Source organism: Centruroides sculpturatus, unplaced genomic scaffold, assembly GCF_000671375.1.
Source record: "Centruroides sculpturatus isolate CEXI.00-Female unplaced genomic scaffold, Cexi_2.0 scaffold511, whole genome shotgun sequence".
NCBI lineage: Eukaryota > Metazoa > Arthropoda > Arachnida > Scorpiones > Buthidae > Centruroides > Centruroides sculpturatus.
This window is the reverse complement of record NW_019384727.1, coordinates 290,517-310,463: the sequence shown is the minus strand read 5'-3', so window position 1 is coordinate 310,463 and position 19,947 is coordinate 290,517. Positions and strand designations below refer to the sequence as shown.

General features: G+C 30.9%; 1 protein-coding gene across 3 annotated transcripts in view; it reads right to left on the bottom strand.

Moving 5' to 3' along the window:
* The window catches only part of LOC111628135 (G protein-coupled receptor kinase 1-like), a 213,944-nt gene that overhangs the window by 163,402 nt on the left and 30,595 nt on the right, over positions 1-19,947 (bottom strand). For 2 of the 3 annotated variants that reach the window (XM_023371863.1, XM_023371862.1), the window contains exon 1: positions 525-626. Coding sequence is in view for 1 of the 3 variants with exons in the window: in XM_023371861.1 (XP_023227629.1) it covers positions 525-626; positions 4,969-5,042; positions 7,566-7,642 (253 nt within the window). In the remaining 2 variants the exon portion in view is untranslated. Of the gene's footprint in view, positions 1-524; positions 627-4,968; positions 5,043-7,565; positions 7,643-19,947 lie in introns of those variants that run through there. The other variant, XM_023371861.1, reaches the window with a different exon arrangement.

Sequence of the window (19,947 nt, the reverse complement as noted above, 5' to 3'; positions counted from 1 at the left end):
TATTTTACGTTTTTGATACTAAATTAACATCTGAAGTATAATTTTTTATTGTTTTTATATTTTTCAATATATTTATTTTGTTTGTACAAAATAAAAAAAAAATTTTTAACGATACAATAGTCTTCGTTAGGCTTAACATTGACGAAAATTCAACGCGAAGCAACACGCAACAGAGAAAAATTTCAACATAGGATAGGTTAATATATTTTTTCGTACATAATCGGTTATCCGAAATATCGATTTTCCGAACAACCCCAGTCCCCAATTGATTCGGATAATCAACACTCTACTGTATTTTGACTGCTAATTCACTCTAGAGAGCATTGAATAGTGGTACTTTAATTATGATTACCTAACAAATCCTAGCAGTATGTGATCTTAATTTCATTTTTTTACAGTTGTTTTAAACTGGCCTATATTAGTTCCATCAAAAATTCAGTTTTTAAAAACCTATATCCTGATGTATAAATAATATTAATAAAAAAAATTTATGACTAAATTTATGACTTTATTATTATACATACATGCATATGAGATAATAATTCTCTCATGATAAAATTATCATATATTTCTCTTGCAGCTTGCCTCCGTTCTTCTACTGTCTCTAATTTTTCATACCTTTTAATCTAATTAAAAATTTAACAAAAATAACTGTATTATTTAAAAATACAAAAATAATCAAATTTTAAATGTCTACTAAAATCATAAATTTTGTAATAATCAAAAAAAATTAAAGTGTCTAAACTAATTTAAAAAAAATTAATTTACTGTTTTTGTTTTTCATAGAATCTTTCATAAACTTATTTCCAGCACATATATAACCACAATTCATTTATGTTAATTATAGTTATTAAGTAAATTAAAATTTTTAATAAATAATTTTTCAGTTTTGCTTTTTATCTTGTAAATTTTTAATTATACTTATCGCAACATATAATTTTATGAATTTTGTACAATAAAAACAATTATCAAGAATTTATAATTTTAATTTTTGTTTCCTTTAAATTTATTGCTATTTACACTTTCAAATATAAGTGTACATATTTATTTTAATACTTTAAAGAAATGTTATATAAAATTCTATTCCTACACATTCCAAATTTTTGTTGTTTATGTATAAGTAGTTTTAAATTCCTCACATTCCAGAACACTAAGATTCTATGTTAAGCTTTTAAGAACTCTATTTGTTATATTTCTTTTTTGACTACAAAATAACAATGGAATACAAAGCACCAATATAAGGATAATGAAGTTGAGAAACTTGGTTTCATGGTGTTTATTCTTAATAAATTAACACTATCAAACTGAGTTTCATCACTGATAATTTATTCCTTTTTCCATTTATACCTAAAGATGAGAGAGATATATTATCATTGAAAGTACTTTCAATAATATTTGTTTATTAACTTAAAGAACAAAATAAAGCAAATGTTAAAGCAAAAGGACAGCTTTTTACTCCTGCTGAATTATTTTGTCATGTGCTTTAATACATGTAGTATATAGTGATCAAAAAATTAAATAAAACTTTATGTCATCAAGCATTTCTTGCAGAAATATCACAGCTAAATAATTATTCCCTAAAAATACATCATGTAGAACAACATAATTATGTAACAAAATGCAAATTAATCTTTGAAAAATTAAATTAACCATGAGTAAAATTAATACTATCCTTTTCAAAAAATAAAATATGCACTTTTGCATTTTATAACATTAGAATAAGAATGCAAATTGAAAAGTTTTAGTCTCAAGAGTCCTGAAGATTCACACAGAACTTTCTTGACCAAGTTTATAAGTAGAAAGTAATATAATGAATACAATTACAAGGCCAAAATGGAAAAAATGCAAAACATTTTAGACAAGATCAGAGAATCTGCTAGAAGTACAGTTTTAAATACAGTGGTACCTCAGGATACGAAATTAATCCGTTCCGAAACTAAGATCGTATCATGAAAATGTCGTAAGGTGGATCATCTTTTCCCATACGATTACATGTAAAACCAAATAATTCGTTCCAACGCGAAAAACATACTCAAATTAAAGCCAAGTAATACATTAAAAAAAATAACTGTAGTAAGAAAAACAAATGAAAAATGCGAACTAATGTAACGTCGTATGGTGAGTTTTTGTTCGTATCGTGGAGCAAAAATATGCTCGAATTTCATGTCGTATCCTGAAAATTTCGTATGCTGGGGCGTTCGTAACCTGAGGTACCACTGTATTACCAAATACCTCAACATTTTACAATCATCAGTGCCAAAGCTTATGCAAACAACAGAGGAAAGTAACTAAAAAAATTCAGGCCAAAAGAGAAAATTTACAGAAAAAAAAAACTGTAAATTGGTTAAAAATGTAATTCAGAACAGGTTCAATTAAATTGCAAAGTTAAGCAAACTGTGGAACAATGCACAAAAGAATGTATCCACCAATACCATATAAAAATTCCAATCACATATTCAAGCCTTTAAATACCACTCAATTATACACAGCTAGGAACAACTACTGCAAAGAAAAGAAAAAAAAAAGCACTGGATAACTGAACAGTAGTCCAATATTCTGTTTTCAGGTGAATCAAAGTTATGTATCTTCTCTGGTAACAATAGTTCTTGTGTGGCAAAAGAACAACAAAACCTAAATTCCTCCTGCTGAAAGTTAAGAATAAAATTATCAAAAATTGCCATTGTGTGGGAGGGCAAGTGTGCTAAAAAAATAAAAGAATTGTGTAAGCAATTTCAAATTTCACAAGATCAGGATGAGAAAAAATGCTTAATTAGAAAAAGTAATGTTTCTTCTTTCAAATGTAATTGTTTAAATGCACTTGGTAATTTTCACAGCCAATAATGTTCTTATAAAAGAATGAAAATGTTACTGAATAAAAATTTAATTCAGTTCCCAGAATTAAGGCTTTTTTCTCATCTTTTTGGATATGGTGCCAAGTTCAAAACTTATTTTTGTCACCATCATTTTAAATTTTTATATAACACAACTGAACAAGAAGTCAAATTAAATCTAATTTCCCAACCACAAAACTCTTTTCATCCATTATCATGATCATCCTAGATCAGTGATTCTCAAACTTTTTCGATCCACCGCCCCCTTTGTTCCATAAAGTTATACCCAACGCCCCCTAACCTATTTTCTCTTGTGTGAGAAAAGGATTGGAAATATTCTTAGGAAAACTTTTTTATGAATCTTACACTTTGTGCCCTTACTGTACATTGTTCTCATCATCTGGAAACCATTAAACGCAATGTTTCCTCTTATCAGCCCCAATTGTGCCTTTGGTCACCGTTCAATGCCCTGCCTCTATCATAGATCTATTCATCGCGCCAGAAGGGGGCATTATTGCTTACTTTGAGAAACGCTGACCTAAAATAAAAGTCAATGTGTTAGAAATATTCAAGTTGTGACCTTCAATAAAAAATAAAAAATATATAAAATGTCAACATTTTATATATATTCCGTCGAATTTTTATATATAGAATTTGTCTGCCGTCGCCCCTCTATATTTCCTTAACGCCCCTCAATTCTCTTTGAGCCTTCTACTGCCCCCCTGAAAGCCTCCAGCTCCCACAAGGGGGCGTTATCGCCCACTTTGAAAAACGCTGTCCTAGATGATAACCAGCTGTATCACTACTTTTGACAATAAATAGCTATTTTCCAACCATGTACAAAATAAAGGAAAAATTTAAGTGATTTCAAGGAGGAAGCTAATCAAACAAAAAAATAATAAACACCACTACCCTCTACTGGTTAACTGTAGAAAACAAAATCACAAGGTTGAACATAGAAGAAAAAGGGAGAGAGTTATCAGAAAAAGTCATCAACTTTAGATCAAGTTTTCAGATAAGTCAAATATCCAAGAGCCATTGTGGGTGTCTGAAAAAAAAAATAAACAAATAAATAAAAAAACCTCCAAAACTTTACTAAACTGCCTAAATGGTATTACCATTCTTGATTACTTCAAAATTATACTTCACAATCAAAGATGGGATCAGATACAATGATCTTTTTCTCTCATCTAAAGATTTGTAAAAGTTTTATTTCTATTTATTTAGTATGAATAAATAATTTATATTTAATTTATTAATAAATATTGTGATTCTCTTTCAGGATCCAAGTAACACTCACATTCTGCCAAGGTATGTTGTTTAATTCTAAGTTGAAGTTTGTATAGATCAACTGTTCAAACCTGACACAATTTCCATCAAACAACAGAACTGCAAACCTCATGTATGCATAGTCAATACCACTGTGAATTCTCAAGTGACCCAAGAAATTCTGGAAACATTTATTTATATCATCATCATAAAAGAACTTTTTCAAAAGTGACAAATTCAATTTAACATAATCTCATCCAGTCATACAAATCAGCATTAACCACTACTTCTTGTCTTAATGACAAACAAATCTTGTTTTACCATGGAGAATAAGATCTCCAGGGTAAAACTTGAATTTGTTTGTCCAGACAAATTCCGTAAACAATTTGTGAAATATTACAAAGAAACAACTGAATAAAATAAAAATCCAGTCATTGCATTACCTAAAAGAGAAAATATACCTTGCTTGGAGCCTCACAATACTTGTTATCAATTCATAAAATTTAAATCACAAAAAATACAATTAAATAAATCCAAACAAATACTTTGTGTGTGTTTAATTTTACAGAAATATTTGCATTTTATTATGTTTTTATGATCCATTGCATGATTGTTTGTGCCACAACCATATTTGCAGGACCCAATTACTTATCTGCGATATTTCTGCAAAAAATTATTGACAATATATAAATTTTTATAGTAGTGTAATTTTTTTACTGCTACTTTTATATTATCCTTTAAGATTTTGGAATATTTATGTACAATAATATGTATAGTGAGTTGAAACCAAATATATGATGCATATGTAAATAAAAAATAAAAATATTACATAAAGGTTAATTTATATTATAAAATACTAATAAAATACCTCTTCATAGAAGCTGAGTTGTGACACAGGTTCATCACAAACATTTTCACAAAAATCTTTAAATAATAAATAACCTAAAATTTAAAAAATTTTTTAAAATTATAGTAACATATTTTTTTATATTTAAATTTTCAGAAATAAGCAATCAACTTTCATCATGTTTAATTGGAAGCAATTAATGATAAAAATATTAATAATTTATATTTTGTTTTACTATATCTTAAATATCATGAATCAAGGTTTGATTAATAACAAGTTTTGTTTTAATGTATATTACATTTTATTAAGTTAATACATCCTATTTAAAAAAATTAAAGTTAGAATTCTAAATTAATCTTTATTTGTCTGAATTTGTTCAGTAAACTTATAATTTAGTGTCCAAGTATTTAAATGTTGAAGAATTCCTTTTGTAAACATTTGAAAATTTTTTCCACATTATCAATAAAATTAACATGTAAAATGAAATACATCTAAATAAGATCAATTAACTTCCTCTTGCAAATGAAAATTTTTACCAGACCATTTTAATTCTACCCAGTGCTCTAAATAACAAAGTAAAGACAAGTAAAACAGCAAAACCATATTTGGGACAAGACTATGTCTTGGAGACAGAATCACTTTGATGCTTAAGGCAGGTCTCGTTCTCATTCTCCTATCTTCTTTGATATCACTGCTTTTGGGTGTGATCATTCAAACTTTCCCGGCCACGTCCACGATGCATCTTTGATGAAATTAACCTATCTAATTTCAAAATTTCTCTCCGTTGTGTGTTGGCCTGGGTTGAATTTTTATTGATGAGTAACGAAAAGTTCCCATTTTTGAAAAAAATAATTGTGGCTATTGTATCATCCGAAATTATTTTTTTATTTTGCACAAACAATATACAGTTTAACTCAATTAAAATGTCATTGAATGTAACGACAATCCTAATATAACATCAAATTTTTATCAGTGCCATGATTTTACTATACTAGATAATGTTAAAATAACCCACTTGTAATGACATAAAACATTTTAATGTCATATTTGAAGCACTACCAAATTTACAAAATTAGATTACAAATTTTATTTAACATAGAAGAAACTACATGTTCAGTCCTAAGGTCAGAGTTCATTTCTTAGAATGACTGTGGGTGGTACTCTCCCCTTCCTGACTTCGTAGGGTAAGGTGCCTGTTTTGCCTGTTTGTAGAAGAGTTGCCATTTTGTATTTTATTTTGACTCGATTCTCGGTCCCTGACTACCTATGAGTCTGGACTTTTTTATGCGCAAATGATTTGGGCACCTAATACTCTGTGCCAAATATCAACTCTCGACATGTACTCCTTCATACCTCTATGCTGGTAAGAATATCGGGAAGTATGATTTTATAAACAAGACATAGTCTTGTCAAAAACTATAAATGCTTAGTGCTTAGTTTTAAAACAATTTTCAGTTGAATTTCTTCACTTTGTTATTTAGAGCACCGGGCATTTCAAAACAAACAAAACTAAAAATTTTATATAATATTAAAACAAAGAATACTTTTCAATTCTCCCATAACTATTATTATTAAATATATAAAAAATCTTAAACTACATAAACAATAAATCTTCAAACCCAATTTTTAATTAATGCCCAACAATCTGCCTTATTATCAGGTTACAATAATGCTCATAATATGCCCGATAATATGGCAGATTGTATAGCATTAAACCTTAATACTGTGGATTCTCAATCTATCATTTTTGGCAGGACTTGAAGGAAAAACGACTAATGCAAGAAGACAATTGACACGAAAAATTTATGATGTCAATGTTTTTATTATTTATCTCATATGGAACATGTATTTTCCAGTGATAGGTTTATATAATGGTTTTTTTTTGTAATACTAAATAATATGTAGCATGCACATGGACGTTCGTTTATTCTACATTTTTTAAAAATTGTCAAGAATACTGAAATTTGTTCTATTTTCTCTATTAACCCTTTTTTTCAGATGGATTTCCTTCTACTTCCTCTATAATTTTCAATTTTTCAGTAGTCTTTTCTCACTTGTCCAGACATGATCTCTACTTCAAGACATGCTAATTTTTACCAGAGTTGCCAGGCTTTATGAAAAAATATTGCCAATAAAGTACAGTATTTTGTAAAGCAGTATGCAAAAAGTAGTCAAAAATTCAAATAAAAACTCATTAGCTGTACTCAAAACTGTTAAATTTAACATGCTTTTACTTTTAGTACATGAAAATCAGTGTTTCAATTATGTGCCCCCTACTGTGAGTAAAACGAATGATGCATGATAATATTTTTCTTTCAAAATAAAATTGAAGATAAAGTCTGTTTAAGAAGGAGCCATCATCTATTCACTTTCAGTGTTCTGGAACACAAACTTTTGAGAACCAACCTACTTGGCTGTCAAAATTAAAACTTTGTGTATAAAATTAAACACAGAAAAAATATCCTATTATAAACAAAAGTTTAAAAATCAGAACTGGTGATACCACAGACATCATCTATCCTTCCATCATTACCATTAAATGAGACATCAAAAAATGATTATATTATTTTATAATATCATTAATTTGCTTCCAAACCAATTCAACAGTATTATCTTACCTAATTTCTGATTAAAAATTTTATCAAATGTAACTTCTCCCATTTTTTCAAGATGTTTGTGCATTACACTACGAACACTGAAATAAAAAGATCATTGATATAATTAAGATATATTTGATGACAATAAAATATTAAAAGCTTTAAAAACAAAATCTAACATTTCTTAAGAAAATTTTCGTTTAATAGTTTTGCATAATAATAAATTTAAAATACTTATTATAATAGAAGTTAAAATTGGAAATTAATATAAATACAGTAGAGCGTCGTTTATCCGAATCAATTGGAGACTGGGGTGATTCGGATAACTTATTTTTCGGATAACGAATCATGTACGAAAAAATATATTAATTTATCCCATGTTGAAATTTCTCTCCGTTGTGTGTCGCTTCGCGTTGAATTTTCGTCGATGTTAAGCCTAACGAAGACTATTGTATCGTTAAAAATTATTTTTTTATTCTCTACAAACAAAATAAATTTATTGAAAAATATAAAAACAATAAAAAATTATACTTTAGATGTTAATTTAGTATCAAAAACGTAAAATATTTAAGTAGCCCGAGAAATAGCCAAAGATTGCAGCGCCACAGCACTAGCGAAAATTTAAATTTGCCGACTGGAATGCTTTCGGATAACGGACGTTTCGGATAACCAGCTTTCGGATAAACGACGCTCTACTGTACACTTTAAATAATTACATAAAAATCGAGCCAAACATACAATAACAAACAAATGATACTACCAAATTTTAATTGGACTATAATATAATTTATTAATCATAAAACATTTGTATGGTAAGCAGGAGTTGTGAGTTTAAGTCCTGCTTCAGATTTAGAAAATTCTAGAAGAAAACATCAATCAATCTATTTATTTCTAATTATTAAATTTAATACAAGATGGAAGCATAACCAACTATCTTTAGTCTGAATTACATATCTCCACAATTTATTAACCACATTATAGCCTGATTAAAATCCAGTAGTATCATTTGTTTATTACATAGTTTATATCTCATTTTTAAGTATTTTAATATTGTAGTAAATCATTACTTTTTCAGACTTAATTATCATTAAAATTAAATTTCTTGAAAGAAAAATATTTAAAGAATGAATTACTTATCTGTTTCAATGCATAAGTTACTATAAACAATGAATTATAGAAAAACAATTATATATAGAAAGTACAGTCAGGTTCTGAGAAATGTGGTGTTACCACCATATCTTTCCCAATGTAAAGTTCTGCAATTATTGATATAGTAAAATGCTAATTATCCAAATGATCATTATCCAAACATCCAGTTATTTAAACTAGGCAGTCCTTTCCCCCCACACAAAAAATGTTGTGACAGGTACAGTACCTATCACCATAGAAATAATACATGGGCATATGGGCACTTCTATGTCACAACACCTGTGAAGAAAAAATGCCAGACAAAGAATCACTAACCTGTAAACAAAGAATCTTGCCTTAACTGTTTCTAGAAAAATTCAGATTCACAATATACAAAACACACAGAATAAACTCATTGACAAAAACAGTGACACATCAAACAGTATAAACCCAATTTTTAATTTCCCAGCTCTGTTATATATAACAGATGGAAAGTATGGCAATCAATCAAAAAATGACCCCCAACATTCTTACATTTTTGGACTCAAGACCTTGAAACATCAAAAAATGTACAAAAATTTGAAGGATTTTGTGTGTGTATGTAGCACAATTTTTTCACTCTATCTGAAGCTTAATAACTACTGTGCTTTTTGTTGAAAAATTTCCGAAATTTTTCTGGGAGATTTGTGTATTAGAAGGATCAATACTATTAAATTTTGTGGTTAAAGGTTGATGGAGTGAGGAGATAAAGGGGGTGGTCATGTGTTGTATCTCGAGTAGGGTTGAACTTAATGACAATTTTACTCGTTATTAGCATTTAAAACTTTTTTATAAAACCCATCCCTATGGGGTACAATCTCTTTGCCAAGATTAAAGCAAAAAGTTTGAGTGACATTTAACAGTGCAGCTGAATGATAATTAACAGAGTAAGAAACTCCCTTTTCTTGCAAGTTGATTTCAAAATTATCTGGTATTCTAGAATAGTTGAAGAAACTATAAAAAATTTGTTTATAATTTTATCAAAGCCAGAAATCTTGTTATTTCATAAATTATGTACTTATCAACTTAAATATTTCCTCAGATGTAAGCATGTCATGATGCTTACATCTGAGTTTGAATAGGTCTATTCAAAATCTTATCAGATGAGTTAAACTGATTTCCTCCAATAGCCAAGGAATATCATGGACATTTTTATATGATATATAGTAATATTCATACAATTTTTCTATTTGAGTTTTATCAAAGACTGTCATCCTCCTATGAAATTTATTAATTTATTTCACGAAAACTTCCATAAGTATGTACTTGACATAAGATTACTGTATTAACTTTTAGATAATATATACAGGAAGCATAGGAAAGTCCCTTTAACTGAAAAATTCTTGCAAACGGAGAGAGCTACAGCTATGCAATTGAGGTAATGTTATAGTAAAGTGACTACGCCCAACCTAATGCAAATGACAGCAGTGCCCCTAGTGGTGAAATTTGGAAGATAGGCAGTGCAAATCGAAAATGAAAACAGATAGAGCAAACTTTCCACTTAGAAAGTTTTAGAGCATCAATTAATTAGTATGAAGCGACATGTGGTTCACACGGATAAGATAAATTGTCGCCTGTATACCCAAAAATGTCCGAAAGCAATGCACGCAATGTTGTGTAAACGTTTGAAAGGAATAGCTATAGGTATGAAGAAATACGCACAATTTATTGCATAAAATATGTACTTATGTTAATACAGTTTGATAACATCACACAAAAATCAACGGAAAGGCAAACTGTCACACAGTGATAACAAGTTAATGTCGAGTATGTTCAAAAAGTTTGCAATTGTTATCAAACTGTATTGACGTAAGTACATATTTTATGCAATAAATTGTGCGTATTTCTTCATATCTATGGCTATTCCTTTCAAACGTTTACACAAAATGGATAAAATAATGTTAATGGGAGCTTACCTAAAAGATGAAGCCCTGAATTGGTACATTGCACACTCAGACAATCAAAGTTGGGAAGAATTAAAACCAACTTTTGTGGGTAGATTCGGATTACAAGCCACTGAGCCTATTGTGAATTTCATAAGGTTAAAATATGACCAAAAAATAGAAATAAAAAATTATTTCGAAGTAAAAAAAAAATTAGGGAAGTTATCACAATTGAAAGATTTCCAAATAATATCACTAATGATAGAAGGGTTACCCTGAGGAACAGCAGAATATTTTGTAACTGTAAGACCAAAAACTTTTGTAGAATTTTATGAAATAAGCCTGAGAATCGAAGAAAATTTAAAACAAAAACAAATCAATAAGTCCGCAAAGAGTAATTTTGGTTACAGGACAGAAGAACTTAATTTGGAACACAAAAGAAAGCCAAACACTTGTAATATTTGTGAGAGTTTGGGATACCAAGATAGGTTCCATTGGGCTCGAGACTGTTGGATTAAGCAAAAATCACCTGAATGAAAGGGAAAAGTAAATCTTGCTGAGGTCGAAAACAATGAAGAATGAAGCAAAAGTAAAACAGTGGAGACAAATCGCAAGGATACAAATCATAAAATAGAAGAGACAAACGAGGAAAGTGTTCAGGAAAATGAATTAAATGAAATCAAAATCGAGGACACAATATAAAATGGCCAATTCCCTAAAAGTATTAATGAAATAAACGATAACGATACAAATAAAAATGGTTTTCAATATGAAAAAGGAACAGAAATGCCAATATTGAAGATTTAAATGGGTTGAAAGACAGAAATCGAAAAGTACAAAAAATGTTAAGAGAGACATTACCAGACGAATTATCCAATTCAGATCTGAATGTCCTTCAAGATAATTCAACAAATTTTATCTGTTTGACAGATAACAGCAAATGTTTGAGTAAATCAACCTCTATTCTTCTAACAGCAGGTATTTTAATAGGAATCATCGTCGGTCTGGTGACAATTGTAGGAATAATAACAAGATTATCTGTTTACATTTTCCACCATTGGAAATTACAAAAGAAACCACAAGACAAATCTAGATCCTCAAAAATGGATATAGTAGTTAGTTTTACAACACGAAGATCTGTCAAGAATCAATCTACAAAGCGAAAATTGAATCTATGAGAAGTAATGGAAGAAAATGATTCCCCTGTAAACACTTGGATCTACAAAGCGGGAGGATGTAAAGGTGTGAGTTATAAAAAAAAAAAACATCTGGTAACATCAGAATAGAAGCTTCGAGTTGTGAAAACAATGAAACAGAACTTTTGAGTAGGTGAAGGAGGAAGGACCACGTGTTAACGAAAGAAATCAAATGGCAGGAAAAAAACCTTACATATATAATTACCATTTTGACTTTATTGAAAAAGATATTCAGAATATGTCAGGTTGTTTATTGGCTCTACAAAATAAAATAAAAATAGATTCAATGAATAGTACAATGAATAGCTTTATTAAATCTAAAGTAACTTATTTAATTCCAGTTTGGGGTCTTGAATTTCTATCAAAACTAGAAAAAATATAAATTAAATATTTTAAAAGAATTTAAAATAGAATGTTCATTCTCAAATTCTACTCTGCATCTTGACCTGGAGAAGTATTGTCCATTGGAAGTATTGTCAGAGTCACCTACATATGACCTACACCAAGTTACTTACTGTTTTGCTGATAGAAGTCAAAAACAGTTAAAACTTGGCCTATTTCAGTCAAAAATATTCTAGGTAGCCTGGGTCACTTCTTTTTATTTTTGAACGAATCAGCTTCATTGTTTAAACTTATTAAGTATCACAATTCAAACCAAATCAGATCAGCTAAAAAACAACGAGATATCACATACTCCGATCAATCAATCCAATTTTTCCGAAACATGTATGAGACTTAAACCGTAAAATTTTCCCATAAAAAGCCTCATTATTCAACTTAGACTTAATAAATTTCAAATTCTCTTAGGGGATCACTAAATCAAAACATCTAGAGGTAAACCTTATAGCTATCGTGGCAATAAGGACAAGGAACATTTTCTAATTCATTTAGTTGGTTTTGGTCCAGTAGTACATCAATTAAAATGCTCTGTCTGTTCCAGGAGAAGAATTAGAGTCTGATCATCCAAAAATGAAATTTGCCAAAATTGACTTTATTTTAAATACAGTACTCCCTCATTATATTGCATTTGTTGGTAGACAAAGAAAAAGCATGATATAACAGAGTATTAAAAATTCTGTGATTTAACTAAACAGGTTATGCGTGCTATGGAATCTCTATCCTTTCAACAGCAAGTGTTTGATATAAAATGGGCCAAATTTGAAAAACTAAGCTAAACCACGAATAAAATTTGGTATAGTAAAGTATTTCTAATATAAAATAATATTAGAAATACTTTACTATACCAAATTTTATTCGTGGTTTATATCATTAATTGACGGTTATGACATTTACAGTTATATGTATTGACAATAGTATGTAAACATAGATACAACCAATGCCTATTTAGCATTATTGTTTCTTTAACAATGAAATTTAAAGACAAATACCATGGATATAAAAATAAACTATCAGTAGTGATTTTACACTGGCATGCAAAACTTAAGCAACAATGTAATTTTTAAGCAGACAGCCTTGAAATTGTAGAAAAGGACTTGTTGCCATCAGTATTAATGAACACCCAATGCATACTAAGGGACATCTGTTTGTTGTTCTCCCTCTTGAGCAGACAATCATTTGTACCAATGCTACCCTTTCAATAAAGCATTTTTTTGTTTGATTCCATACTGTATGCATTTTATTCATTTTTGCACTATTATTCTTTCTTCGTCCTTTAAGTACAAAATACTATCTCTGTATTCTGAATTTCATGTCCGCCAGGTGATTTCTTGCTGAGTCACAGAAAAAAAAATAATTGTTGCTTAAGTTTTGAACCAGTGTATTATACAGTACTATATTTCATAATAATTCACTTATTAAAAATTCATGTAATTTATATTTTCCAATAAAAATTATAAATAGAGTAATTGAACATTTAAAAAATAAATATTTAACATATAATAGAACATCCAAACTTATAAAGTTTACACTGTTAAAATTCTCTAAAAAGCAAAATAAAGTTACTGCTGTATAAAAATTTCAGAACTTTCTGTTCAGAAATCTTTTCCTTACACATTACACCGTAAATTCGAAACTTCGTATCTTTATGTGAAGTGACAATACTGTCAATTCACATAAAGATGTGCAATTTCGAATTCACAGAAAGTTGTAAATGAGGAGACAGTACTTAAAACCAACAAATAAAAAACTTTTAATATCAAAAGGAAACAAATAATTGATAACTGATCTGTGCACTTGTCTTGCTTATTTAGATCTTGACGAATTTATTATTTCACCTGCAATGGTAGTTTCCAGGACAATAGTAGGAATATGGTTCGTTGCAAAAAGAAATTCACTGACAATTGTTAGTTTAAAATTTATTGACTCGGATGCTTTAAAAATTTTGAGAACAAACAAAAAAGCGCGATGTATCCGAATCCGAGATATAATGAGGGGCTGCTATGTTTTCTTCTTTTTCTAAATCTTTAGACTTTTTACATTAATACTGTACTTAATTGTATATTACAAACGTATACAGTTAAGTTGTTATATGTCGAGATATGTTTATCAACCGGTACGATTCCCCCGATATACAAAATTATTTTTAAATCAATAAATAGAAGTGAATTTTTAAGGAATATTGCACATTTTTCTTTAATAATTAAAAAATCAATTTAACAATAATGACAAAATAAACAACAACTACAATAATTTAAACATATAATTTAAAAAAAGACACACAAACGTGTTTTAATATACAAATGTAGCAGGCCGTGATTTAACTAATGAATGTGTCCGCAATTGCTGGAAGTCCGTTGAATCTAATTCGGTTTAGAAACACATTAAAAACAAATACGACATACAAAATATTATAATGTACAGTATATCGAGTTAATTTATATTCGTTGACCGGTCGACCCAATTTTTCAATACGAATTAAATAATGATTCTAAATTTCACCCTTATGACCCTTTTTTTATCCGTTAAATCAAGAGTATACCTTATATAATTCGTAAATAGATTTCTTAAAATCAAAGAATAGGATTAACGTAAACGAATAAAAAAAAAAGTATTGAAATATTTCATATAAAATATAGAGTTATAAATTGTGGCAAGTATCGTCTTATTTTTTGCGTAACTGTTAATTAAATAAATACTAATTATATAAAAGAATTCTATGTAATAACCAAGATGCAGTGTTTCTTTTTGAAATATATACACCGTGGCATAAAAGGAGTTATTCACGAAGACAAAAAAATATTTTTCGTTAATTTATCAGTTTAATTCTGAGAATTCTTTGATGGGAGAGAGAAGGAAAAGGTAATTAACTATAGAGTTCCTTTACGATAGCATCGGAGTTAAAGAAAAACTCTATTAAGCGTCCTTGGATAATCGGATCGCGTAAATAAAATACACACGGTTCCTTTCAGAACATAAAGTAACATCTATCTAAAAATAAACTTTCTCCGCACAACTTAAAAGTACGACGTCACTAAACGAAATTCAGATTAACATATAAACACAGAATCTTTTCTATATATCTTTCCGAATATTCATCCGTCGGTCGGCGAGAGTGAAGATCTAGAGAACGAAAGTACACGTCTTTTTCCGAATAATTCAGATAAAGGCGACAATCAATTTATATACAAAAATCGTCGAAGAAATAAATCGTACGATTTTGCAATCCTACCACAACCGGTATTAAACAAGTTTTATTTGTCAACGTAAGCGACGGCACCGAAGAAAAATCGACGTAATCCGTACGGACGTATCGATCGGAGCTTTTACCGCCACGGCCCTATCTAAAGACAGAAGAACGGAAACAGCGGCCAAGAACTTTACGTAACATCGACACAAAACGTAAATACTCTCATTCCACGTAGAAATACGAATACCAGTATTACGAGTAACAAATAGATAAATATTTAAACATAGCATTAAACAAAAATAACCCGATTGATAAATCACCAGAGCAGAAAAGTCTTCTTTTATTCGCAAACATTGTAAAATATAAAAATGCCAACCCGCGTATAATCGAACGGGTTTTAGTCGTCGTTACGTAAGCGTAATTGCCAATTATTATAAATCCGTTCATTTAAGCCCGCTTCTTTTTAAACTTGCAACCGCTTTATGTCTGTAGCCCGACTGAAGTTTTTTTTTATCGCTTGAAGTTTTTTTTCTCAACTGTCACTCTCTAAACACCCGAGATACTGTTAAGCGAGAAAATCCTAAAAGAGCCATCGTTTCAGAAATGCTGACACCAGCTCTTCTTGCACTGACGATCATCCTTCGTTCACTCAAATCTTCCGTCTTGCCCATTTTGACATTAACTTCCGTGATAACTACGTCGTCCAAAGCTGAGCATACCTTATATAAGCAACTCTGCGTTTTTACGTCACTCTACATCACTGTCTGACTGATTTACTTTAAAATAAGGGGTGTCTAATTTTTTGGCCACTCACTGTAATTGACAGCGTTGTAGGGCAAAGTGGAAACTTAAAACATAGACACAGGGCATGCTTATCGATTTCTATTGGACTACTGGATCTAAATATTCGGAATCTTTGTTTAGGAGATACGAAAGTCGTTCTAATATGATACGCCTGTTTTATTTTATGGATGGTGAACAACTAAAAACGGAAGACAGGCGAAGTTCGTGGAATGAGGAGGATATGGAAAGAACAATGAAATAAGCACAGAAATCGTCTTTGCTATCTGCATCGAGAAAATACAACATACCTCTCGAAACCCTTCACCGACACACGAGGAGTTGGCCATCCCAAAAATAGAAAAAAGTAGAGAGATTTCGTTGTTTTTTCATGAAATAGAACAGGGACAAATTAATCGTGCAAGGGATTTGGACAACAGATTCTACGGTTTAACTAGAGAATCACTACGGGCACTTGCACTTCAGTTATCAGAAAGGAATGGAATATCACATCCGTTTACGAATGGGAAGGCAGGTGATGCGTGGATTTTTCACGAGGCATCCTCGAGGATTCCTTTATAGCCCTTGAATCTACAAGCATCGCTCGTGCGATAGGTTTTAATACAATGCAAGTAGAACGTTTCTTTTAAAACCTAGGGTCAACTTATGGAAAGCACAACTTCATCAATCGACCATACGATATATTCAATGTAGATGAAACAGGGGTTAAAACTTCATCCGAGACCCCAAAGCTAATTTTGTTCAAAGGAAAAAACAAAAGCACTTCGAAAAAGGGATAGCTAACGACTGTTATTTGGGCTGCAGTGCTACAGGGAGATTCATTCCTCCTTGCTTCATCTTTGGGATCAGGAAAAAATTAAATGACTGATGGATAACTGTCCAACAGATGCAAAAGCATCTTGTTCGGATTCAGATAAAATCCGATTTATTTTGCAAGTGGCTCCAGTTTTTCACTGATTGTGTTCGGCCTCAAACAAATAAGCCAGTACTATTAATCTTGGACAATCATGTCTCACATCAAGGATTAGAGACAAGAGAACTGGAAAATCAGAATAGAATTATCATCATCTCCATTCCGTCAGATACGAGTCGATGCTTGAAAAGTCAAGCTGCAAAAAAAAATCTTAGAACTGCCGTCTTCAAATACATAACAGAACGTTTGATTTAACAGCCAAAGTAGGCCAAAAGGATAATGCTAACTCAGTGAAATTTACCAACAAAATAAACAATTCTGATGAAACTTTTTGCGTAGTATGTGGAGAAAAATATGAAAAACTACCATCAGAAGAGTGTGTTCAGTGTGGTATTTGTAATAATTAGGAACACGAACTTTGTTCAAATACCGAGAAATTTAATGATAATAATCACAGTTGTGCCTAATGTTTTCATTTTTTACTAACATTTTATGAAACCTATATTACAATAAAATCAGTTTTAAATTAATTTTCCAATTTTCCTTGATAGTGAAGGCAAAGTGGAAACTTCTACCTCTTTACATTATTGTATTTTGTCATAAATGATATATTATTCACAATATTATTTTCTGGAAGGAGAGCCCTTACTTCATATTCTGGTTCTCTTAATTTCTTTGATTTGGCTTACTATAGTGAAATTCTAAATAAAGTTGCTGAGCTTTTGTGAGTGGCCCGGACGTGAAAGAGAGCAGAAAATAATTACGTTGACTTCTGGAAATAATTACTTCTGGAAAGTAGTGCCCAATCAATATAAGACTAAAAAAAGTACTCAAATTTTACTTACGTTGTTTGCATCAACGTATCTATGTGAAACGTCATACTCAAAAATAAAATATGCAAAGAACATATATAGAAACTGGCTTATTGATTCATACCTGGATGCCGTTTTACGAGTAGCATGCAGCAGTTACAAGCCTGATTTAAATGAATTGACGGCCAGATGGCCGAGTGGTCAAGGTGGCAGCCTACCGCTCTGGGGGACCCGGGAGCTAATCCGGTCGGGTCAGGGAATCCCCCAGAAAATTTTTGGGGGTGGTCCGTTCGGATATGTCGGGCTCCGTCCCTCACCACCCGGTCGCACCATTGTGGGCCTGATCGAACCCATTATGGGCCTCTTAATTGGGTCCCTGCTGCCACTAAGAGGGCCTAAGAGGTTCTCTTAGTGCCAGCAGGGCGGAGAGTATAAAAAAAAATTTTAATGAAATTGTGAAAAAATGTTCGCAATATCAACAGTCACACTAAATTTCTAGGGTAAGTGAGAAATTAAGTAAGTTTTTTATAATAATTGGTACGTTGCGGCCGGCGTGTAATAGCTATCATGTGTATGTGGCCCGAGAGAAAAAAAAGGTTGAGTATGGTGGATTTAACCGTTCCACTTTACCCTCCCTTATCTTTTATTTCGACATTTGGAGGTAGTTAAACTCGTCGGGCGAGAGCTCTTTATTGCGGGCAGAATATATTCTTCCGAAGACTAATTACTCGGGCCGCCTTGCTTCTTTCTAAATATTTTCCAAACTTCGACAGTTTTCAACCCGGCAGAGAAAAAGATTCAGCCTGGCCACCCGCCTCCCGTTTTAACTGGAACCTGTTATCACAGTAAGTCCGGTCCGTCGGGCCACTTAAGTTTATTTGCCCGTTTTGACGTTCCACCCCCAAATTGAAAAGGCGCGAAAAGATTTTCGAGTAAAAGTTAATTCCCTTCGATTTCCGGCAACCGAACTTTATAACGGTAATTAGCTTACGGTTGGGATTTCCTCCCGATTAATTTCGTATTAAATAGTTGCCGATAAAATGTGCAATTATCCGATAACAATTAAATGCCAGGCGCACGTACCTTAGCGTAAACAAATTAACGTTTTTCAAAACTATCGAATTTAATTACCGCACAATTATTTCTCGAGAACGGTATCATCGTAATCGCAAGTTTTCTTACGTTTAATGTTGACGGTACGTAACGCGGTTAATTTTTATCCTCAAACTGCACGATTTCGTCGAAATCCCGACCGTCGGCTAATTAACCGGCCTATTCGTAAAGACAAACTCCGCACGATATTTCTAAAGCCTTTTAATCTAATTCAACATTATCAAATATCGCTTGATTAGGAAATCGTCAACAATTCCTATCCTGGTATAATAAGTCTGGTATTGCTGCGGATGATGATGGCCGTTAATGAAACTGTTAAACAACCAGGCAGGAAGCGAATACAGGAAAAACATTGGACGTGTTTTGCAATTCTCCACTGCTTTTCACCATGCTTGTGATATGAAATTATCAACCGTTTCTCTAAATCACTCGATTTTGGTGTTTTCGGCAAAGTTTTTGAATGCAAACATTAAGCACGATTAGTTCTACAGATTCAATCATTAAGTGCGATATTACACAATAACAGTGCTACTAAATTAATTTTAATACTGAACATGCCCGTCATATTCAAAACTTTTGTTCCTGCTACGATAGTATTCCATATTTTTGTCTCTAGTCTTGATTAGTAAATAAATCATACTATTTTATAATACATAAAACTGATTTCATTTTAGCACATACAATGTCTCAAAATTTGCATTAGAAATCGACAAGCAAACATTAAGCGTTTTTAAAAACTTATGATGAAGGAATTTATAACATTATTCCTTACTTCTGACTAGGGGTTTTATAAATGATGCACTAAACATCAATGGGTTAATTTTTACAAACTTGTAGAATAATTACAAACATGCGTATATTTTATTAATTTATAAGTTACTTTACATTATTTAAGAAATATTCATCTACATATATAAATGAGAATGTATGTT